The 25,460-nt window shown below is 32.2% G+C and overlaps 1 protein-coding gene and 1 long non-coding RNA gene across 9 annotated transcripts in view; one reads left to right on the top strand and one right to left on the bottom strand.

Annotated features, from left to right (window-relative positions):
• LOC124948844 overlaps positions 1-25,460 on the bottom strand; it is a 434,489-nt gene that overhangs the window by 288,928 nt on the left and 120,101 nt on the right. For all 8 annotated transcript variants that reach the window (XR_007100864.1, XM_047493071.1, XM_047493070.1 and 5 more), the window contains one exon: positions 8,921-9,074. Coding sequence is in view for 7 of the 8 variants with exons in the window: in XM_047493071.1 (XP_047349027.1) it covers positions 8,921-9,074 (154 nt within the window). In the remaining variant the exon portion in view is untranslated. The remainder of the gene's footprint in view (positions 1-8,920; positions 9,075-25,460) is intronic.
• Positions 6,539-10,512, top strand: LOC124948850. Its single transcript, XR_007100868.1, has 2 exons — positions 6,539-6,756; positions 10,327-10,512. It is a non-coding gene; the product is annotated as an uncharacterized LOC124948850 (long non-coding RNA).

Raw genomic sequence — 25,460 nt, forward strand, 5'->3', positions numbered from 1 at the left:
ATGGCAGGTATGCAGCGATATATCCGGTTTATAAATATTAAACCGAGATCGTACGAGGTGGCAAGTAGGCATCATAACCTTAAGACGTAACGGGGAACAGGCATTGAAAAGGGATCATAAGGATTTGTGGATGGTACCCCTCGTAGAACGATATTACCCTCATCTTACGAAGCGAAATCTTACGGTAGATAGGTAGATGCGTACATCATCTCGTATTGAATTGATGTATACATAATATTATGATGCTATTATATATACATATACATGTATATACATATGTATTTAGTACATACGTATCTACATATGTATGTACATAAATATTACAATGTAGTTACTATTTAAAAATTATTGTATATCGTATGTATTTGTTTTACGTTATATTTACTGTCATATGTATCATATATACACACGTACGCACATGCATACACATATACACGTGTAGAAATATTTTTAATTGATCTGAGAAAATATTGTTGAATATAAATATATCTATATATTTTGTTTTCTTTTTTATTCTTGATAAAAATATAATAATATTTTATCTTAATATAGTAATTATTACTTTTCCTCGTAAATTTAGTATCTTTTGACATTAAATCATCTAAATCGTATGTTGCATAACTAAGTTATAAAAATACTTTTAACAAATTAATATACTCTTAGAAAAATATTATACGCGTTATAATAAATATTTTAATAGTTAAAGCATAAAATTTCTAATATTAATTTACGCGAAAATTTATTTATCATTAAATGCGAAATATGACAAAATATCTGAAAAGTGGGAGTATGATTTTGACAATTTCATCCTTATACGTGTACATGAACGTATAAAACGAAATGTGGAAAATAAACGTGTGAGTTCATTGAGTGAAGGGTGTCAATTGATTATTACTTTTTTTTTCTTTCTTTCAACGTTCGAGAAAAAAGGGGTGTCTTGCGTTCAACTTTATTATTATCTCGAGAAAATTTCTCACGTCGAATTATCGAATTAGTTTTGAAATATACCATTATTGTCGTCCTCGAAAATCATAGTTACGTAATGAATATTAATCTCAAAAAGCGCTTTAATCATGCGCGATTAAAGTGCAATGCCAATAATTTCTCAACGCAAATTATAAGCAAAATTTGAAAGCATTGTTGCATGGCATAAACAATTTTCCACTTGACGATAAATCGAAACTATTAATGCGATGAAATTTTCGTTTTTTTTTCCTCAAATAGATCGATCGATTTGAGTTTTCTGCCAATGAACAGTTTTGGGGATTTTAAACAACGTAAAAGAAAATAGAAAAAAAAGAAAAGAAAAAAGAACAAAAAAAAAGAACAAAGAGGGGAAGCCTCGATCCAAACGATTTTATTTGACGAGAGTGAAAAAAGAAAAAAAGTTCTTCCACCCTGTACGAGTTGTACACGACTTCTGGTTATTAATTACACCAAAAATCCGATATCAAACTTACCCCTCAGCTCTCGCGAAAATAATCGACCCGATGGGGTTGGTGGTGCACGTGCCGAGCCATTCGGTAACTTCATTTCGTAATATCGGTAATTATCGAAGGAAACGGTGTAGTAAAACTGCTTTTGATTTTGATCGAGTGTACCGAGCTTGCTTATATCTTTGCTCCAAATTTTTACCCTCTTTTTTAATCGTTTAAGGACGTTACACAGCATACATACATACATACATATATACATGCATACATGTATACATACATACGTATATATATACATATATACATATATACATATATACGTATATACAGTGAAATAAATATTCGCATTATTTTTACAAATTAATAATATAAAGTATAATCACAAGTACCGTAAAAGAGTAAACGGAAATTACTTTCGAATAGTTTATCGTTCTGGCGATTAACCGTTAACGAGTCTAAAGAAGAATAACGAAATGAAAACGAAAGGGATAGAAAGGTAAAACAAAACGAAACAAAAAGAAAAAGAAGAAAAAAATAAACAAAAGAAAAGAAAAGGAAAAGGAAAGAAACGAAAAGAAAGAAAAGAAACGAAAAGAAAGGAAAGAAAAAGCATAACGAATAAAAGAGGCGGGGAGGGAGGGAATAGGGTGGGGGGACAGGGGTAAGAATTACGAAGGCAACGAACAGGCGGCAAAAAGGATAAGAATTCTTCGCCCAATTTACCATAAACTTCGAGGTTTATGGAAGGAAAGTAGCCGGATATTACCCGAATAAGAAGGAATGTTGGGATGGGTGGGTGGTAGTGGTATAAGAGAATATTAAGAACAAAGAAATAAAGAGAGCAAGAAAGATGTGAAAGTGAAAAGAAAAAAGACAGAGAGAGAGAGAGAGAGAAGAGAGGAGAGAGAGAGGGGGAGAGATAGAGAGAAACATAACCGAAACTACGAACAAGAAAGAGAAAGAAAAAGAAAAAAACAAAAAGAAAAGAAGAGCGAAGAGAAAAGAGGAAGGGAGAGAGGGAGAGTGGATTGGGGTGTTATAAGCGTGGAATTAAAACGTTACCCCCGTCCTATACTTTCTTTTAGTTGTGAAGAAAAAGGATGAAGAGAGCTCGTGGAAAAACCCCCCGCAGAGAATTTATGAATGCTTTATTTAATTTGGAATTCGGATTCTGCGTTTCCTGCCAGCCAACGACGATTATTTCTTATGATTGTCTCTCTCTCTCTCTCTCTCTCTCTCAATCCCTTTTATTCTCTTTGTCTCTCTCTCTCTCTCTCTCTCTCTCTCTTTCTTTTTTCCTTTTCTTTTTCTTTCTCTTTCTAACTTTTTCGTGAGCGTAGGAAGACGAAGCTGACGAGGAATTAACGTCGACCGTTCTACTCGAAGGTGTAACTCGTCCGAGTGAAATGCGATAATTAAAAAAATGCGCCCTTTGTCTTCGTACCTTACCCGCGTCGTTGTAATGAAACGCGAGCGCGTTAAAAATTCAATTAGAACGGCGCGAGTGGAGATTGGGAGACTCGAAAATCGGAAACGACTATTGTTCGAAGGACCATCCCTAACAAGTGGAAATGATATCGAAATGAGCCCTTCGCCAATGAGATGGAAGGGCAACCTTTTCCACTATAAAAAATCATAGTGAAATTTTTAAACAAATTTCATCTATATATTTGCGTACTTGTTATTTCATTAATTACAAGTTAATACATCATTCATACCGTTCATTTACATAGACCTATCTCATTCATTTAACCACGATCATTTTATCGTTATCACTCGATCATTAAATACCTCGAATCTCAATCTTCGTGTTTCGACTTTGAAACGATTTTGTATTCACGAGAATGTGTACGAAAAAAAAAAAAACAAAAAATAAATATAAAAATAAATAAAAAAAGGACTTACGATCGATATTCTTAGTATTTTATACATGTATTGCGTGAAAAAGCTTACTGTAAAACATATAACCATGTCGTGGTTAATTTGAAAAAGAAAGAGAGAAAAAAATAGAAAAATAGCTCATGGACTGTTGTTAAGAAACGAAATCCTTCTGCGTTGTACTGTTCAACAATAAGTTATTAGAATAATCATTATTCCACTGGTAGACTCAATTATTTTAAAGCTACTTTTGTGGTGCGCTAATGAAGCACATAAAGCCGAAGTATCAAGGTATTCTTTTTCTTTCGAAGACCGCCCTTCAGAACCGTGATATACTTCAATTTCACTGGCAGAGAATCTCTCTCTTTCTCTCTCTCTCTCTCTTTCTACTTCGTCTCGAGACATTGTCCTTTTTATAGGTATACCGATTAAAATTGTAGTTTTCGATCAATATCATTCCCTGCAAGCAGAGAAGATATTTCGAAGATGTCGCTAACATCAACTGTCTCTCTTTCTCTCTCTCTCTCTCTCTCTCTCTCTCTCTCTCTCGACTTTAATATCCGCTGTTCGATTTAAAAAAAAAAAAAGAATTCCGCGTAATGATATGAGAAAATTTCAATATAAAAAAAAGTAAATCATCATGTTGGAAACTTTATAGAGAAAAATAAAAGGATAAAGAAAGAAAAAAGAAAGAAAGAAAGAAAAAAGAAAAGGAATCAACGAAAAATCGATAGATCATTGATCCTTAATATCTAGGTAGTTTTGAAAAATCGATGTCGCGAAACATTGAAATACAAATGAAAAAAATTAAAGAAAATAAAAAGCAAAAGAAAAAGAGAAAGAAAAAAATATCGACGAAAGAATAAGTTAAAGGGCAAGAAATTATTCGAGAAACTCGTAACGGTAAAAGTGTTGGTGTAACCTACTCGATGATACTACTTAAGGAGTCACGGTCTACAAGGGCAATAGCTCGATCCCTGGTGACTCGGCAAGTTCCGATGACTCGGAAGAAACCAGTTTCTTCCGCACCATCGACGCCAGCCCGGCGTTCCCGTTTATTCGGTGGCGTGAAAGGAAAGAAAGGGAAGGGAATGGAAGGAAAGGGAATGGAAGAGAAGGAAGGAAAGGAAGCCTTCCTCTTCGATGGCAAAGGTGCTCGTACGAAAAATTCGTTTCAAAATGAACCTTCGACTATCTTGGACCGTTTCTTGAGAACATAATGAGTAAGATAGAGAAAGACAGAGAAAGATGGAAAAAGATAGAAAAAGAGAATTTTTTTTCTGACAAAAAGACAAAAGAAAAACTTTATTGTTAATCATAGCCATTATTGTAGTAAGAAATGAGATATTTCTTCATTTTGTTCTACGTTATCGTCGCAAATAAACGTTATCGTTTGTTTCGTTATTTTCACGTCTTTAAAAGTTAATACCTATATTATATTTCGTATCTCCCTAGACGATTTATCGTCGTCTCGATAAAGATGGCAGTAGTAAATTAAACATTACGTAATACTCGGTATTATCTTCTCAGCCCGTGGCCAGAATGAAAATAAAAGAGGGCCACTCTAGACATTTTCTACGGACGAATGGGTGAGTAATGTGCGAAAGGGAAGGTATGAGCAACGTCGTTGTTTGCTAGTAAAAGTGAGAAAGAGAGAGAGATAGACAGATAGAGATAGAAGGGGTGGTACAAATCGTCCGTAAAATCCAAGATTTAACCCCATCCCTAGTTCGAGGCGACGAAATGAAGCCCTTCTATCCGTTGATATGATAAACACCCGAAATGACAGTGCCATCCTCCTACTATCATCCTCCAATGGCATCCCTCTTCCCGTTTGGGATCACCTTCGTTCTTCTGACTCCCCGACTCTCTCTCTCTCTCTCTCTTTTCGAGTTAATCACGTCAGACAGGCAGACCCTCTGATTAAAACGTTCCTCCGTCCCTTCTACTTCTTCTTCATTATTATTATTATTACTACTACTACTACTACTACCAATACTACTACTACTATTACTACTACTACTACTATTATTATTATTATTATTATTATTATTACTATTATTATTATTATTATTATTATTATTATTATTATTATTATTTTTATTATTATTATTATTATTATTATTATTATTATTATTATTATTATTATTATTATTATTATTATCATTATTATTATTATTATTATTATTATTATTAGAGAGGAAGAATACAGGGGTGTTAAGAGCAGTTAGAATGATTTAACTGCATATACGTAGATATCTACGTTGTTCTATTATATCTATATCTATATTAATATTTTTATCTATATATAGATATATGAATATATATATATATATATATATATATATATATATATATATATATATATATAATTCTATTTACGTCTCATAATGTTACGGATATTATGATCGTCGTTAATACTTGAGATTATTAAATGCTTAATGAGGCCAGAAATGAATCGAATTTCAACTTCCTTCTTCCTTGATTAACTTTGGCCTACTTCTTCCTTCTTCCTTCCTTCCTTCCTTCCTTCCATCCATCTTTCTTTTTCTTTCTTGTTTTCTGTCTATTCTTCCTTTTCTTTTCTTTTTATATTTCTCTCGAAGGAGCGATGATATCTCGTCACACTTGTTGTTGGCTGACTGACATTGAAGGATCGTCTAAAAGACGCAAATGTAGTCGAGCGCACGGGCAATCTTACTTTAGCGAGATAGCTAATACCATTCGTAGTCTATCTTCTAACGGTAACACATTTTTATTTACTCGTACGACGTATCATCGTTTAACGAAAGATAAATAATCCTCTTGGACGTGCATATATTAATTTTGATTGAATTAGATATTCGTTGATACGAGACCGTGGTTAATCCATCGTGATCGTGGTTAATAGAAACATTTTTATTGTTAGAGAAAATCTATATTATATGATACGATATGTAAAAATCTTAATTGGAAAGAATAAAATGTCCTCATTAAAAATTTTATCTTCCTTTATTATTAATTGTTTTATTATTTCTTATTTCTGTAATTCTAAGATAACGTAATGCCTATAGAAAAGGTACGTGGTTCGTTCAATGGACCTATATATCGATCTCTTTTTCTCCCTTTTTCTCTCTCTCTCTCTCTCTCTCTCTCTCTCTCTCTATTTCTGTCTCCTTTCTTTCTTTTTCTTTCTCTTTCTCTCTTCTTCTTCTTCTTCTTCTTCTTCTTCATCGAACGGACGATCTGGTTACACCGGGTAATCTATCCTTCGAACGGCCGGTCATGCTAATAAAGCCGGCAGGTATAATGTGGAACGATCGTAAATCTCGTCGGTTCAAGGTACAACCTCGGTCGCACAAGTGCAACGCGTCGGTAGCGTAACGAGGACGTGTAAGTTTCAAGACGCGTATTGGACGTCTAAGGAAACCCGTTACACCGGATACTTCACCTCGAGAAACTATCCGTAAGATCATCTCCGTTGTTTCGATCTTTAAACATATCTACTTATGTCAATGATGTTATTTAAAATAATTAACAAAATTCTTTTTCATTATCTTGTCCGATACTTTCTATGTATCGTTAATTCATTTTCGAAAAGATTTTATTTTATCATATACCATTTCATTTTTCTTTACACTTGTCTTTTTCTATTTGTTAATAATATATCTGTTTATTTTCTATATATCTTAATTTTTTTATATTATTTTTTTATAGATTTTAGTCCGTTAGTTTTTTTCTTTCATTTTTCTTCTTTTTTCTATCTAGATTTTTTAATATTTCTATTGTTTTCTATCGGTCTATCAGTCCATCCGTCCTTTTTCCCCTATATATTTTAATTTTTCTATTATTTTCTATCGATTTTATACTCTTCCTCCCGCACCACACCTTATCTCCCCACCGTTTTTCCTTTATTTTCATTAATATTTCTGTCACTTTCCATCGGCTTTAGTTTGTCTTTCTTATTTCCATTTATTTTAATCTTTCTGTTCTTATCCTATCTTGTTTTTTCATATCTGTTTGTCTCCGTCAGTTCGTCTGTCTCGATCACACATTCACTTTATATTCACTTTTAACATTACGAAATGGTTGGTTGGTAGGTTCCTATCTACTTACCTACCTGCCTACCTGTCCGATGATTGCTGCCTTGCACGGGTTAATAGCATTCGCGAACATAACGAAGGGTTATGTGGATCGTGAGTTTGTTATTGGCTTGCTTAATGATCCGTCCAGCACATTCTACCTGTCCGAGTCCGGATACGTGCTACTGCATCCTCGCGAATAGTGACTATAAAACCAGAGAGAGAGAGAGAGAGAGAGAGAGAGAGAGGGATGAGAGAACGCTCCAGGGACGAAACGAAAAATGCGTGATACGAATTTCCCCTGTAAAAAATGAAATATGTAGACGTGTTATAATAGTATGCCAATAACGTGACACATGGCACACGTATTTAATGATTCCAATAACATCAACGAAACAAAATTCAAAATCGTGAAGTACGAAAATTTCGTGTACGATACATACGGAACCAAAATTTTAAAATCGTCGATGGATTTTTCAATTGGATCGAATCGAAAAAAAATAAAAAATAAAAAATAAAAAAATAGTATGAATCATATTTATTTCATTCCTTTTTCCTTTTTTTTTTTGTGCACTAAAATTATCTCCAAAATTATTCATGAAAAAAGAAAAAAAGGGAAAAGAGAAAAGTATTTTTTAATTATGCAATAACGATCGAGAGAAAAGAACGTGTCTCATGATCGAACTCTAAGATTCGACATTTTGATTCCAACGACGGAAAAAGATAAATTAGAAAGATAAGATAGTCTCTAACGAATCTCAAAATGGAGTCGTATCATTAGACAAAGAAAAAGAAAAAAAAATACATAGAGAAAAAGAGAAAGAGAAAGAGAGAGAGAGAGAGAGAGAGAGAGAGAGAGAGAGAGAGAGACGAAGAAGGGACCTACTTACGTTTCTAATGAGTCTCGTTCTCGCGCTCTTACGATTATAATAAAGGCACGAGCGATATTACATTGATTCGGTTCGTTACATCTAATTGACATGGTCAATGTAGTCTTTACTGTACGCATTTTTACAAATCAATAGAAAGAGAGAGAGAGAGAGAGAGAGAGAGAAAGAGAAAGTTTGCGACGAACAACAAACGTATATTATCTGTGTATATAGTTATATATACCTAAACATCTAGCTACACAACATACGAACGATACGAACGAAAGTAGATGGTGGATAACAAGGAAACTAACTAACGAACGAACGAAAGTACATTAGGCGTTTCACTTACTTACATTAATCGAGATGACTATGCTTCATTAACATAACTTTCATATGTCAATACTGAACTCCATAAGTAAAATTCGTTGGGCAATCGAAACTGTATCGTGCAATGTATAATGGTGTGGGAGTTAATAGTAATAAATCGTGCTAAGAGAGAAAGAAAGAAATGAAGAAGAAGAAGAAGAAGAAAAGAGATGCTATAGTATATATCAGAAGTATATATATACATATGTGTGTGTGTGTGTGTGTGTGTGTGTGTGTGTGTGTGTATCTATATATCATTATTCGTTCTCGTCTAACGCACCGTATAATCATGGCATTTATATTCACTCACCATTGATATTAACCGAGGATTGATCCACGCCTGCTGCATGTTATCGTCGAGATACCGCTTTGCTATTCGTGCGATGTTTTCATGGGACTCCTTTTTTTGTGCTTGTGCTGCTTGTACTAAAACAGGCGGGCCTACGTCGACGTTCGCATTGTTTCTAAAACAGAAAATGCGTTACGTGTGAAGCAACATATCCTGAACATATTACAAGTATATATATATATATATATATATATATATATATATATATATTTATATATATATATATATACATATTATATATATATGTGTATGATATGATATATGTATATACGTTTAAAGATTTCCAAAGGTAGGCGTGATGCATCGAAGAATCGTGATTACTCGTTATGCTGCATAAATCGATTTGTGAAATTGCTCGAGGAGAGAAAAGACTTACGTGCGAACGTTCGAAAAAGGAAAATCTTACTTACGTATACCTATAGATATAATACATGTTGTACATAGATATATGAGAATGCATGGAAGAGAGAGAGCATGAATTCTCAACATGGATCGCTTTTAAACATCCTTTTCGAATTACTTCGCCATAAAGAGAATTTAATTGCGTCAGCTGACGTCCTCCTTTCTGTAATAAATAATGATCATCGGCTTACTTTGTAGTCGGCGATACGGTCGTGTATGACGATTGGGAGAATCCTTTTCGAGAAGTAATATCTTTCAATGTGATTGAAATAAAAAAAAAAAAGAAATAAATAAATAAATAAATAAAAATAAAAATACAGAAAGAAAGAAAGAAAAAAATCGTCTCTTAAAAAATAATATCGATGACGGTGAAATTCGTAAGATTATTTTAAAATGATTCCTCCAAGTAAAATCATTTATTGGATCAGTATTTTTAAATATATTTAATCTGTATTTATAATAACATATCAGTACGTAATACAAGTTATTGATATTAAATCGATTAATACAAAAATTGTCAGTTATTTTAATGGAAAATATTTGCAAATATAACAAATTTTTCAATATTTTAAAATCGATTATCAGTATTTATAATAATTCGAGAGAAACAAGCAACAATTATTTATACCGATCATTTATATTAGTATTGATATTTTATTATAAATATCATAAATATTTACCGATATATTTATATATATATTTTATATATATATATATACAATTATATTTTATGAAATATTTAATATTGATGAATAAAAATATTGATTGAATAAATATAGAAGTGATTATTTATTTTCTATATAAAATTTTTAAGACGATTGGACCTTCGATCTATAATCCGGCTTGGATCTCGATAAGATCATCCTTTCCTCGAGCGAAATTTCTCTTTCTCTCTCTCTCTCTCTCTCTCTCTCTCTCTCTCTCTCTCTCTCTCTATTGCTAACTCAAAGATGAATTATTAACAGGAAAAGGACGTCTGCGCATGTGAAGCAGTAGAATCATTATGGAACAAGAGAACACGAAATTAACGATCCCCTGTACATCGACTCATGCGTCAAACTGAATCCATTGTGTAACGGCAATACTATCAGCATCGTCAGTCAACGAACATCATCATCGTTGGTCCAGTCATCTACGTCGCCTGACCGCGCAGAACCAGAAGAGAATCATTACGAATAGAACGATCACGGTATCCTATATCTCGATTGGATAGCCACGAAAGGGAGTACAAAAGGTAAATTGGTACGCACAATATGTTCGTATAATTGAAACAATTTCGTAAAGCTTATTACGTTCTATTTACATAATTCTAAGAAGTTCAATATATTTTATATTTTTACGAATGTATCCATTAATGTTCATTATTTGCGAATTACGAATAATGTTTAATATAATTATGAATAAGGATAGAAATGAATAAAGAAAAAAATGTATTAATTAATCGATAAACATAATGAAATATCTATAAGTATTATTTCGAAGGTATAATATATTAAAAAATAAAAGATATTAATAAATAAGCAAGATAATATAATAAATAAAACAAGCTGTAGATTGAAGACATTGAAGATACTTCAAGCGTATTAAAAACACGAGGGGATTGAGAAATATTTTTCGTCCGTATACTTTATCTTTTTTTTTTTTTCTTTTTTTTAAGAGAACACATTGAAAAAAAAAATAATAAATAAAATGATTAAATATATTAAATTCAATTGATTTTAATTGGATACGTTTAAATCTATTTTTCATAGATAAACACGAAAATTGAATAATAAAACAAGATAGAAAAAGTTTAAGAAAAATAATAATCACAGAATGAAAATAATTTAATTTTGCTATGTGTAACTTTCTGTAATCTATTTGCGAACAACCAGAGACAGCCCGATCGTAATCCGTACTTACTACAATATCGTGTAAGAGAGAGGTAAGTGAATTACGAGTTTAACCTAACTCCGTTGTCCCGTACACGCCGCGTCGCGTCCCGCGGAACAGCTGTTGGTTTAGGCCTCCTTAGTTAAATTATGGCCAGGGACCTTCGAAACCGGCGATATAATTGGCTGTCTACGTATTGATGCCTTTCGAACAAGTTTCATTCATTGAACTTGTTTTATAATTTGACGAACATTCGATATATCGAAATAATGTTAAAATCGGTTATTACATGGTAAAGATATGTCTAAAGATATTTTTAGGAATATTAAAAAAAAAAAAAAAAAAAAAAAAAAAAAATAATCAATTTGATTTTAATTAAAGAACACAAAAACCATATTTTCGAATTTTCTGTTCGAATAAAAATTTCATTCGTAAAGCAATGGAAACAAGCTTACCAATAATTCAATATACTGCCTATAATTCGTCGAATTTTTTATACACGTGAATCCTTGTGAAATCATTATTATACATTGTAAAAAAATTAAATAGAATATTTAAAAGAAAAATTACAAAAAACAAAAATTTCAATTTGATTTCAATGAAAGAACAAGAGATTATTTTTTCTCATATATGTTAATAGAATAAAACTTCGTTCATAAAACAATAAACAAGATGTTGTACAATGTACATAATAATTCGTTGAGTTTATTATAACTCTTCGAACTTTCGATATATGCGAATATATATAAAATCTTTATTACATGATAAATATATCAAATAGAATACTGAAAAACAAATTACAAGAAACAAAAATTCAATTTGTTTTTAATGGAAGAATACGAGATTATCTTTTCTCATATATGCTGATGGGAATAGACTTCGTTCATAAAGCAATAAACAAGGTGCGAATAATTCGTTGAGTTTATTACAATTCGTCGAACTTTCGATATACGTGAATACTTGTAAAATCATTATTACATGGTAAATATATCAAATAGAATACTTTAAAAAAATTATACGAAACAAAAATTCAATTTGAATTTAATGGAAGAACACGAGATTATCCTTTCTCATATATGTTGATGGGAATAGATTTTGTTCATGAAGTAATAATCAAATTACATTGCTCGCTATGATTACCAACGTACATAGATACATACATACATACATACATATATATAATACATACATTTATATATATATATATATAAATATATATATATATATTCATATAGTATCAGTCAGTGCATTGAACTTAGAGATTCTCCCTATATTCATAGTGATCGAAGGGAAAGAGAGAAATGCAATGGAACAGGACTATTTGAATTCACGTCGTAATACATCGCAACCATCTATTCTTTACCTCTCTGAATATAACAGGTTCTCCTTTCGATACAATATGACCTTTATCGTAGGAGACTGCATTCAAGAAGCCCTCTCTCTCCCTCTCTCTCTCTCTCTCTCTCTCTCTCTTTCTCTTTGAACTGGAATTATTTATGATAGCCGAGTAGTTCGCGTGAAACGGAAACTTCCTCTCGAGATTTCAAAAACCATGAAAACACATATATTGAAAACTTTACAGAAATTTTATATTTTATTTCATTTCTTTTTTTGATATCCATCGAATTATAAATATAATCGTTGAGAGGGGGGGGAGTGTGTGGGGATAATAATCAAAATAAATTTCTCTGTATATTTTTTTCTATAAAAGTGAGAAAAAGAGATAAAGAAAAAAATGAAAAAAAAAAAAAAAAGATTATCTGTATATCTCAAAGATAATAATAATCTATATATGTGTATTTCCGTTTCGAAATGGTCAAGCATGTTAATACATTACAATCGTTACATTTTCTTTTCTTTTTCTTTTTCTTTTTCTTTTTTTTTTTTTCTTTTTTTCTTTCTCTTCACATTTTACATTCTTTTGAACGAACAAATATCAACTGACTCGTATATGCTGGAGTATGTAATAACGTCGGTCGTAGCAAACCAGGAGATGAGTGTCAGTGAACATGGAATGTATCGTGCTTTTACCAAGTACACTTCGTGTGGCTTACCAAGATATAGTGTGGGTGGTAATAATACTGGAAGAAAGAGTAGTCATCTACAAGCTGAGTGGACAGGCACACCGTAAGTGTAAATAAAAAAGAAGGAAGAATAAGAAAGAAAAGTGGTTGGACGAAAAGGGAAGAAAGAAAGATAAAGAAAAGATGAAGGGTGAAAAGAGGAGAGAGAGAGAAAGAAAGAAATATGAAGAGAAAGAGAGAGAATGAAAGATGAAGAAGAAAGGGAGAAAGAGAAAGAAGAATGAAGAAGAAGACAGAAAGAGAAAGAAGGATGAAGAAGAAGAGAGAAAGAGAAAAGAGGATGAAGAAGAAGAGAGAGAGAGAGAGAGAGAGAGAGAGAGAGAGAGTACCAAACAGTCAAGATTGAGGAACATGATTCAAAGATAATCTTCATAGCAACGAGAATACATACTCTCTCTTCTTTTGCTTTTCCTCTCTTAAGATTTACAGAACTTGGAAAGTTGGATAAATCGACCAAGGAAATCCAACTATCTGAATAAATTCCGAATCATGTTAGATCTCGAAATCGTTTTTTTATATTCAACGATATAAAACATAATACTCCGACAAGATTCTCGTATTTCTGTCATTTAAATAACATTCAATTAAAACAAGTAGAATTATTCGTTTTCTTTAATAGAATAGTTTTAGATAATTTTTTTTTTTTTCATTTTGTTAACAATTTATATCGATGAAATTAATGAGTATTTTTGGAGAAAAAATTATTACAATTCGTTTAGAAACAATTGATTTAAAAATTTTCTTCGTAATTTCCATAATGAAATATATTCTGATTTTGTAAAATATCTTTACATCCATGAAGTTTTCATCATTTCTTAAGAAAAATTTCATCTAATTAGTTTAAGAAGAATTAATTTATAAAAAATTTTTCTTTTCTTTTTTGATCGAAAAATTTGCATAACGTCCGTACAGAAAAATTTCCCTAATTTTCTGCAGAAATTTTTACATCGATATAATTACTAACATTAAAAAAAAAAAAAAAGAAATTCTTTTAATTTGTTCGAAAATAATTAGTTAAATAATAAAGAAATAAAATTATTCTTTTTCTGATAGAAAAAAATTTACATAATTCTCACAAAGAAATATTTCCTAATTTTTTGCAAATCTACAAATCTTTGCGATAAAACTGCCAGTCTTCTTATTTTTCTTTTTCTTTATTCTTTAGAAAATAAAAAAGAAAAAAGGAAAAAGAAAAATTATTCCTATTCGTATCCGAAACAATTTATTTACGATAACATAAGAAAATTTTTCTATCAAAATTATCTTTTACGATTCTCGTTTGAACGAACGAAACAAAAAAAAAAAAGAGAAAAAAAAGAAAAATAAATAAATAAAAAGAAAATAAAAAGGAAGTATCGCCTTAGTTCTCAAGAGAGCAATGAAGAAGTCGTAAGTAGTAGTACCAACGAAAATTTCGTCCTGCCTACAATTCATCCTGTCGTATGCCATAGCAGAAAAGGGCCAGAAGCTATATTCGAGATTCTCGCAGCCGAACTTTACGACCTCCCAAACGATAAACTCGATAATTTAACGGGCACTCTCTCCTTCACCACTACCTGTCCTCGCACTGTCGTTAAGGAGGCAGGAGCCTACCAATAACGCCGCAGGTAGATATCATATCGTTCATCTATCGTACGGTGGCCAGACTCCTATGCCCGTAAAACTTGATTGTACTTTAAGCGATTTTTCATTAGGGGTGTAGAAAGGATATCGATTACGGGTTCTTAGTCTTCAACATACCATGATGACTTATTTCGTTAGTTTAAAGAGAACGGAATTTTTAATACTTAGTTTTATTTCAATTGTACAAATTGTATGACATTTTTTTTTATAATTCGATATATCATTTAGAATTTATTAAGTATTTTATTTTCGTCTCATTTATTAGAATAATTTAATTATTTATTTTTTATTATTATAATTAATTTAATCATTAGAAATATAATAATATTTATTAATAATAATTAGATATTCTCATTCTTATAAAATTCAAATTGAAAACTTTTAAAATAATTACTCATACATTAAATTCTTATTAGTATAAAATTCAAATTAAAAATCAATAAAATAGAAAAATTATTCTCGTCATTCTTTTCATCTTTTTTTAAGGATAATTCAATAAACTTGTGATAATATTTAATGTTCATTTTCTTTTTTTTTATCAAATTCTTATTTTGATAGAATAATTATTGGTAATAGATATAAATTCTCATTCTTATAAAATTCAAATTGAGAACTTTTAAAATAAAAAATATTTCTCGTCGTTCTTTTCATTTTTTTTTTCCTTTCTTTTAGTCCAATTATATACACTCGTGATAATATTTAATGTCCAATTTTTTTTTTATCAAATTTTCTTGGTAGAATAAAAATTTGGAAAATTAAAATCATCACCGTCTCCTCTTTTTAAAATAACCAAATATATTTCGTACTGATGTAAAAGAATAGAAAATTCTCGTTATCGAAAAATAGAGATTTGTCTCTCTAAAATATAAGCTTCTTATCTATTTAATAGAAAAACCATATTGCCAGACTTATATAATACATAAATGAACAACAAGATTCTCTCGGCGATAAGTAGGAAAAAAAGAAAGGAAAAAAGAAAAAAGGAAGAAAAAAGAAAAGAAAGAAAAAACAAGAGAGAAGAAAAACAATTCTAAAAGAAGAAAAAGAAAAAGAGGATAAAGGTTTCTTCCTTCCTTTTGCAAGAATCTTGTGTTTCGCTCGAGCGAACGTTTTCATGAGCTATAAAGCCGCTCGTCGTGTGAAAGCGTAAAGCCAGCTATTTAGTGGGAGTAAAATCGATCGGCAATCTCTCGATATATCCCTTCTCTTTCCCTTCGAAGTGTTTTAGGTGTCCGTTTAAGCGCTCGTTTTCTCTGGCAAAAGCCAACGAAGATTATCGCTCGTAAGGTGTAAGATCTACGGTCGGTAATCTAAAGGATGACACACGTTAGTAGAAGAAGCTGAGCAAATTTTCGACTAAAGAAACAAAGCTCGTGTTTTTATATAACTTGTCTCTTTTACATGCGAACGAAAATGGCGAACAAACGAATGAAAAAAAAAAAAAAAAAAAAACAAAAAAAAAGAAGAAGAAAAAAAATAATAAAAAATAATTCACAAACGAACGAACGTAAATGAAAGATTATTTGTTAACAACAAAATTATATTGTTGCAATAAAGCAGTAACAAGAAACTTAAGAATATATATACACATATATATTCGATCGAGAAAGCCGTTCGACCACACGCAACGATCGATTAAAATGGGGGGGGGGGGGGGGGGGGCGGGGAGAAAAAAGGAAAAAAAAGGAAAAAAGAAAAATTAGAGAACAAAAAAGAAAAATAAATAAAAAAAGGAAAGGGAGAAAAAAAAGTGCCATTAACAACGGAACCGTCGTTTGTAACTCTCATCGTTACACGAAATCAGTCCCACGTTTCCAGCTCGTTACACGAAAACGACGTGATTCCGATAACATATCCACGGTTGGGTCCAATCTTGGAGAAAGTCCCAATTGCTTTCCAATGCTCGGTTTATCGAAATCACCAACGGCCACGAGTGCATAGAGATTCATAGTCATTGAAACCTGCTTTTTCAAAAGAAAAAAATAATATATTCGAACGAGCATGTACATATACTCACGTGTTTCTTTCTCTTTCGTCGTCCTTTCCAACCGCCCCCCGTCCCCACGACTATGTGTTTTGGATAAAATACGGATCAGAAAATTATTGAGTTACAAGGAAAAAAAAAAAAAAAACTTTTTCCTATTACTTTCGATAAAACATGTAGAAGAATAAAAAAGAACAAAGAATGCGAGCATCCAACCTGCGAGATAATTTATGCTATGAGTTTCTCTTTCTTTCTCTTACTCTCTCTCTCTCTCTCTCTCTCTCTTTCTATCTACCTATCTATCTCTATCTCTATCTTTATCTCTCTCCATCTCTATCTTTCTCTTTCACACCAGCAATACACCATAAAGTCTTTTCTAACGTGATTCACGAGTCACTGCACCGTAAACCTTTACACCGATCGTATTACACCGCGGGCGTCTTAAGACTTCGAACTGTCGTCGTTTTCGTCGTCTACGTCGAACGTGGATTTCGTCGTCGTTAGGCTTAAATCGAACGGACGGATATAAATTTGACGATTAACCGTACTCTTGATGTTCAAACTCTATCTCTCTCTCTCTCTCTCTCTTTCTCTCTCATATACATTCTCTCTTAAATTTTCTCTCTCTCTCTCTCTTTCTCTCTCATATTTTCTCCCACATTCTCTCTTTCTCTCTCTCTTTCTCTCTCATATTTTCTTCCACATTCTCTCTTTCTCTCTCTCTCTCTCTCTCTCTCTCTCTCTCTCTCTCTCTCTCTCTCTTTTTCGAGAAGTATTGAAAACGATATGTTCGTGCTCGTTATGAAAATACCTTCGAGCGAGTTACCACCGACCAATTTACGAGCGCCCCCTGTCTTCTTTTTTCTCACCCTATTTCCTTTATTTCTCTTTCTTCTTCAGAGAGTGTAACAGAGTAAGATAATAAGAGAAAGAAAAAAAGATAGAAGGAAATAAAGAAATAAAGAAATAAAGAGAGAAAGAAAGTAAGAAAGAAAGAAAATATCGTGGGCTCCAAGCTTCAGGAGAACGTACGAGCATAAATCGATAAGGAAAAGGGAGTTCTAACGGAGGTAAACGCAACATCGCTACGTTTCTCGTCCACGGAATACAAAAGAGAAACCTGCTTGGTAACGCTTAAAGACTTTCGAACGGTCGTTCGCGTTCTTGATGCTAATCGGTAGGTATTGGCTTGCATTCCCGATATATCGATGGAAATACTCGCAATTGTAACACGAAGAACGTGCGAAATCTTTGAAACGATACAAAGTTGTTCCGTGAAAAGAGTGGGAAGATGGAAGAAGAGAGAGAAAGGAAGGGAAGGGTTGCAAGTGGTTTAGAGGAGGATAAGAGAGGGGAATAAGAGAAGGTATAGAAGAAGAAAAGTATTTTTACGAAAGCTATATATAGTCGTTATCTTTGTCGTTGTTATAGTTATTGTACCTTTTGCTCGTAAGCTACCATGTAACTGTCTAACTATATATGTGTATGCGTGCGTGTGCGTGTAACTCTTAGAAAACCATCGTGAAAATACACTTATACGATACGACACAAGCTGAGAAGGTGGAAATGGATCGTTTGGCATGTGTATATATTCCCGTAGGTCGACTTTTATACCTCGTTTCTACGAACGAGCTCGATTTTACATCCGTCGACACCTTCTCGAATGTTTCCTATCCCTTTTCATCCGACACAGATTTTCGAAGCGCACGTTTCTTGTTTCTAAAATCGTTGATGTAACGTTAAGCAGATACGTAGGGAAAGTAAAATTTATTTGATTTTGATTAGTCGTCGGATTAAATGCATTCTACTATGTATTTCAATATCGATTCGGTGTATACAATGTAGGTGTATGTACCTATATATAATCAGAATACAATTATACATATATATATATATATATATTAATAAATTATAATTAATATATATATATATATATTTATAATTTATTTGATATCGATTATATTCTCTATATATTAGAAATTATAAATTTTATAAATCGAATTTTATGAAGTACTTTTATCAAATATATCCGAATACGTGGTATAATCAAAATTTTCGCATTGAAAAGGTCTACCTATGTGTATAATATGGAGAAATAAGAAGAAACCGAAGGAGATGTTATTGAAAAGCTTTTGCTAAAGCTATTACGAGAATACATCAGCCTGCATATATATCTTACATATATTCAAGGAAATATATGTATACGTGTATGTATATATGTATGTGTACATATAGTTTCGATAAAATTTCGAAAAAAAAGAAAAAAATAGAAAGAAAAATAAAAAACGAAACGAAGGTAAGACGATGATAAACGAAGGAGTAACCAGGAAAAACAACATTTATCATCCGTCCTTTTAAACGAAATTTCAAGGCATCATTAATAAAACTTTGCTATTTCAGTTAATCGTGAAAGTAGAAGCCCCATACAAAACGATCCTCTCTCATCCTATTCCTACGAAAATTTTTTATCGTTTTATATCGTTTACTAACGATACATTATCTTTTTCTCATTTTTCTTTTCTTTTTTGCTCTTGTAGATATATGTTTCTTTTTTTTTTTTTTTTTAGTTTTTCTTTCTTTCAACATTTCAACGAAGAAGGTTCGTCTCTCGGTGAACGAAAGTTTACGACTTAAAGATCCTCAAACGATATCGTATCTGTCGTGCCGAATGCCCGTTGTGTTTATGTATATATATATATATATATGTATATATGTATATATATGTGTGTGTGTATGTGTATATATATATATATGTACGTAAGTCTCTAAAGCTCGAACAATCGTTACCATTGAAGGTAAGTAAAGTCTGAAACGAAATCGTTAAGCGATCCCATCCGTAGTCGGTCTACGGTTGGTGCGTGCTCGTCGGTACCTTTGAGAGATAAGACGGGTCGTAAATCCGTTAAGGATCGCGATATCGATCTGCCATTGGAAGAACCCTGAGTGTTCTCTCTCTCTCTCTCTCTTTCTCTCTCTCTCTCTCTCTCTCTCTCTCTATCTCTCTCTCTTTTTCTTTCTCTTTCTCTCTTTCTCTCGCTCGCTTATACGATACAATCGCGTCCCACTCGTCAAACATATTTCCTCCACCCTCGTATTCTCTTCTATCTATCTCTTTCTCTTTCTCATAGAATCGAGAAAAGAGGCACACTCCATGAGCACGAACTTATCCAATGGCTCGATATAGGAATAGGACTATGAAAAATATCGAAAATAATCGTAACATATCGTGGAATTGCTCATAGCTCAACGTACCCGTGCTTTTGATTTTTTTAAATTGTATTTTTTGAATATTAAACAGGTACACACAGACACACACATATAAATATATACATATATATTAACTTATATATATTTTACATGGATAAAATGTTTATATGGATATAATGTTATATACTAATTGTAAAACAATTACTTTCCTCTTTATATCACACATTATATATATACATATATATATATATATATATAAATATATAGGTATAGATAAGTATAGATCGTAAAATGATATAACGATAAAATCCAACAAGATTACCGTAACGTTCGATATTTTCTTATAACGATCGATCGGTAGTAAGAACTATCGATACAGACCACTATTATACGATCTTTCAGATACCATGGATAAGTGTTACATCACGTTGCATAGCCGATAAACGATGGTACATCAGGAAATAAAAATCGCTGCCGTTAGCCGATGTCGGATTATAAAGCGGCTCATTCTCAGCATCCTAATACGAAGATATGAAATACCGTATAGATACAGATATATATATATATATATATATATATATATATATATATATATATATATATATATATATATATATATATGTACGAAATATACATACAACATATGTAAGCGAACATAAATAGTAAGATACGTATATATGTACATAGCTACAAACATACATGCATATATATGCATATATATATATATATATAATATATATAATATGTAAATAAGTATATATAAAGGTATATCTACTATGCGTGGAAATAAATTTACAGTTCAGTAATATATAAACGAGAATGTTGTTAGATGCATTAACGTGTGTATGTACTACATCAAAAGATTTTCTAGAAAATAATGTGGGAGGATGCAAGAACCAGAAGGGAGAGGAGAAGGAAGAGGAGAAGGAAAAGGAATAGGAGGAGAAGGAGAAAGAAGAGGAGGAAGAGGAGAAAGGAGAGGAGGAACAGGAGATGGAAGAAGCGGAGGAGGAGAAAGAGAAGGAAGAGAAGGAAGAGAAGGAGAAGGAGGTAAAGAGAGTCAGGTAAAGACCCTATGAAAACTAAACGAAGGGTGCACAGTGAAGGTGAGCTCTACCGAATGATAAATAGGCTATCAGATCGTATCGGCTCGGCAGCAGCCCCCGGGGGTCTGGACCAACGTCGTCTCCTCCTTCTCCTTCTCCTCCTCCTCCTCCTCCTCCTTCTTCTCGTTCGTCTCATCCTTTCCTCTTTTAACCTCCCTCCTTTCTTCTCTTCGCCCACTTATACTCCTCTTCCTTCGCATTCTCATTCTCTTCCATTTTCTTTTTTTCAACTTGTTCTTCCTTTTTCTTCTCTTCGCCGTCCTCCTCCTCCTCCTTTCTCTGCGTGTCTCTCACTCTTCCTCACCATCCTTTCCTTCTTCACCTCTTGTTATTTCTTTTCCTTTTATTTTCTCTCTCTTCTTCTATCTGCTTCTGGTGTATTCTTATTTTTCTTTTTATATTTTGCTCGTCTTCTCAACGTCGAGAAGAGTTCGTCGTATCGATGGAATATCTGTAATACACGAGCACAATGCACCTAGTGTCCATAAGTAAGCCTTATGTTGTTGTTATTGTTGTTGTTTCTCCTTAAATATTACATATGGCGTGTTCTTGAAAATAATCATTATACTTTGGTACATACTTCGCCTCTTTTTTCATTTACTTTTTTTTTAATTATTTTTTATTATTATTTTATTTTATTTTAGAAATGATCTATCTATTCGTATGGTTTGTTTTCATTTAAAATTATTTTTTATATCTAATTTATAGGTTATGTAAGATGAAATATATCTGTAATACATGAACACAATACACTTGGGTCTATGTATTGTTATATACGACATATATATATATATATATATATATATATATATATATATATATATATACATACACACACCACAATGTACGATATATTTCTTGAATATTGCATATATATTGTATTCTTGAAAATAATCATTATACTTTGCTATAGACTTTATCTCGTTCTTCGTTTTCTTTTTTACCTGATTATTTCTATCTCTTTGTTATTTTATGATATTTTAAAGAGCTTATTTATCAAGTTTTATGCTTCTTTTTCATTTCAAATGATATTCTTTATACCTGCTTAATTAGGTACAGTCAGGTAGAATGGAATATACCTGTAATATACGAGCACAAAGCACTTTTGTCCATAAGTACGGCAGTCTTATATTGTTGTTCCTTAGATTCAATGTGTTCTTGAAAATAATTATTATACTTTGATATATGCTTTATCTCTTTCATCGTTCTTTTTTCTGTTTCCTTTTTATTATTATATTGTTTTATTTTAGAGATTATTTATTTATCTCTCCGTCTATATGTTTTATTTTCATCAAAAAATATACGATGTTTCTTTATACTTACTTAATTATATATAATCAGGCAGATTGGATTATTAATTATGATTTATAGATTAAACGTTATTATTTTATTTTGTAATCTTCTTCCTTTATTCAGACATTACTGCTTTTGTTATTTTTAGGATGCTACATATTTGATCGGATCTTCAAGTTTCCCCTTTGCTGTTTTTTTTTTTTTTTGTATTTTATACAAAATAAAATTTTATATATGATGAGAAAGTAAAACATTGCGGAGACGAAGTCGTAAAATTATAAGTGTTTCTTTTTTCTTTTTTTTTAATCGTCTACATATAATCTTTCCCTCGACGAGAAATGATCTCTTGTGTAACGTAGAGATGATGGTTCTTTCGCAAACACTTATTCACGATATCTTAGAAGAAATCTTTATTTCTTAACAAGAAACGGGGTTTCACGCGTCGACTAAAAGCAATGGTTCGTTGTTTTTCGATGTTAACAAAATTAAAACGTAATAAAAAATAAAAAAGAAAAGAAAATAAATAAATAAGTAAATAAATAAATGATTCGATTATATATCAAAAAGAATCTTGTAAAATTATATTTTTAAATTCTCCTTCCCCAATCCGCTTCCCACGTCTCAAATACTATAGTGGTCGATGATATGAAAATAAAAATAAAATGAAAAAGAAAAAAAAGGTAAATAAATACATAAAAATAAAATTAAAAGAAAATCGAAACAAATTCAATAACAATATCGTTCAGTTTTATGAATTGTCGAACAAATACGTATAATTTTTTTATTCCCGACAACAAACAAACTTGATTAATTTCACCGACGACAGAAATTTTTCTAAAAAGAAAATCGCTCTACTCGTATCAAAGATTTATTTTCGTTATAAATTTAATAGACTCAGAGTCACAGTCAAAGACAAAGTCGGAGTCAGAATCAAAAGTAGGTACATATATATATATATATATATATATATATATATATATATATATATATACACACACACGAAGTCTTATACCTACGTCCAATCGTCTCTGAGGATAAAGAATAAAGAAAGGGCGAAAAAGGGAGGAAGCAAATTTGCGAAGAAGGAATCGCCGGAACTTTCATTCCGCGCATCGTTGTTAGGAGAGAGACTTGCGTGGCCATGGCAATCCGATTTTGCGAAACGAGATTTAGCTGGGCTCCGGCTTCGGTGATTTGTGGCCTATTGTTCTACACCGACGACGAGTGGGTCTCGAAGCACGAAGAAAGAGATAGATAGAGAGAGAAAGAGACAAAGAGAGAGGAGATAAGTGTGTATATGAGTAAGAAAGAGAGAGAGAAAGAGAGAGAGAGAGAGAGAGAGAGAGAGAGAGAGAGAGAGAGAGAGAGAAAGGTACACCGAACGAACTAAAAACTGGACTATCAAACTAATGGCCATTGATTTGTCCCTGTGAAACTCCGAAATGCTTTGGACCTTTCGAAACCGCAAACGCTTTTTGTCCTTCGCCCTTTCGGCCTGGACCAGACCGGACCGACTTTAACTGCGCAGAGATCTGGATCGTTGTACCTCGTTCTCGCGAGCAACGAAAAGATAGAGAAGGAGAGAAAGGGAGAGGGAGAGAGAGAGGAAGACAGAGTGAGAGTGAAAGAGAAAGAGTGAGAGGGAGATAGGGAGGGAGGAAGAGAAAGAGAGAGTGAGAGAGAAAGAGTGAGAGGGAGATAGGGAGGGAGGAAGAGAAAGAGAGAGTGAGAGAGAGATAACAGAAAAAAGTGCTCGTTAACTCGACGATAAAGTATCTTCTCACGAAACCACGTTACAACCACTTTTTACATGGGCCAACTTTTTTCAAGTCCGTCTTCTTCGTGGAAGCCCTTGAAAACGCGTGCCCTTACGACTTGTGTCTTTCTTCATTTCTTTTTTTTATTTATTATTATTATTTTTATTATTATTTGTTTCTTTTTTTTCTTTCTTTTTTATAACTCTACCGTGTTTCTTTAACGAATTTTATTAATAAACTCGACGACTGAAAAATAAAATGTTCAAAATTATCTTTTTCTTGCTTTTTCCAGGTCTTACATAAGTAGAAATGATTTATTTATTTATTTATTTATTTATTTATTTATTTATTTATTTTCACAAAAAGAAATCCTATAATACTTTAGGACAAACTTTCCCTGATACCTTTCAGGATTTTCAAGAAGATTACCGAAAATTGCTCTATTTTCTTTGGCCTTTTTTGAAAGATAAGAATCATAGGGCTTTCCGTTTTAATATCTTTAGAAGGAAAGTTCTTTGACATTTTATACGCTCAACGGGAAGCTACCCTGCAAGGCGACGACGTTAATTAAAGTATGCTCGTTAATTCACGAATTAATCCTGTTTCGAAGCGAATAAGAGAGGAAGACGGACAAAGGCAGACAGACGGACAGACAGACAGAGACAGCGAGAAACAGTATGAAACAGATAGAGAGAAAAAGAGAAAGAGAAAGAAAGAGAAAGACCGAGAGAGAAGAGAAGAAAAAGAGAAAGAGAGAGAGAGAAAGAGTGGCACAGATAAAATGAGAAGAGAAGAGAAGAGAAGAGAAAGAGAAAGAGAAAGAGAAAGAGAAAGAGAAAGAGAAAGAGAAAGAGAAAGAGAAAGAGAAAGAGAGAGAGATAAAGAGAAAGAAAGAGAGAGAGAGAGTGGCACAGATAAACATAGACACCTGATCGGACACGAATCGCATTGTCAGTGTCTTGCTGCTTGTCGACGAGCTTACCACCCGTTGAGAAAGATAATCAATTCCTTTCTCTCTCTTTCTCTCGCTCTCGCTCTCTCTTTCTGTTTCTCTTTAATCATCTTCTCGACTTCTCACAGAGTATCTCTGTGTGTGTATCTGTGTTATATATGTATATGTATGTATATATTTTATATATATATATATATATATATATATATATATATTCTAGT

The sequence above is a fragment of the Vespa velutina genome, chromosome 4, assembly GCF_912470025.1.
Source record: "Vespa velutina chromosome 4, iVesVel2.1, whole genome shotgun sequence".
Lineage (NCBI taxonomy): Eukaryota > Metazoa > Arthropoda > Insecta > Hymenoptera > Vespidae > Vespa > Vespa velutina.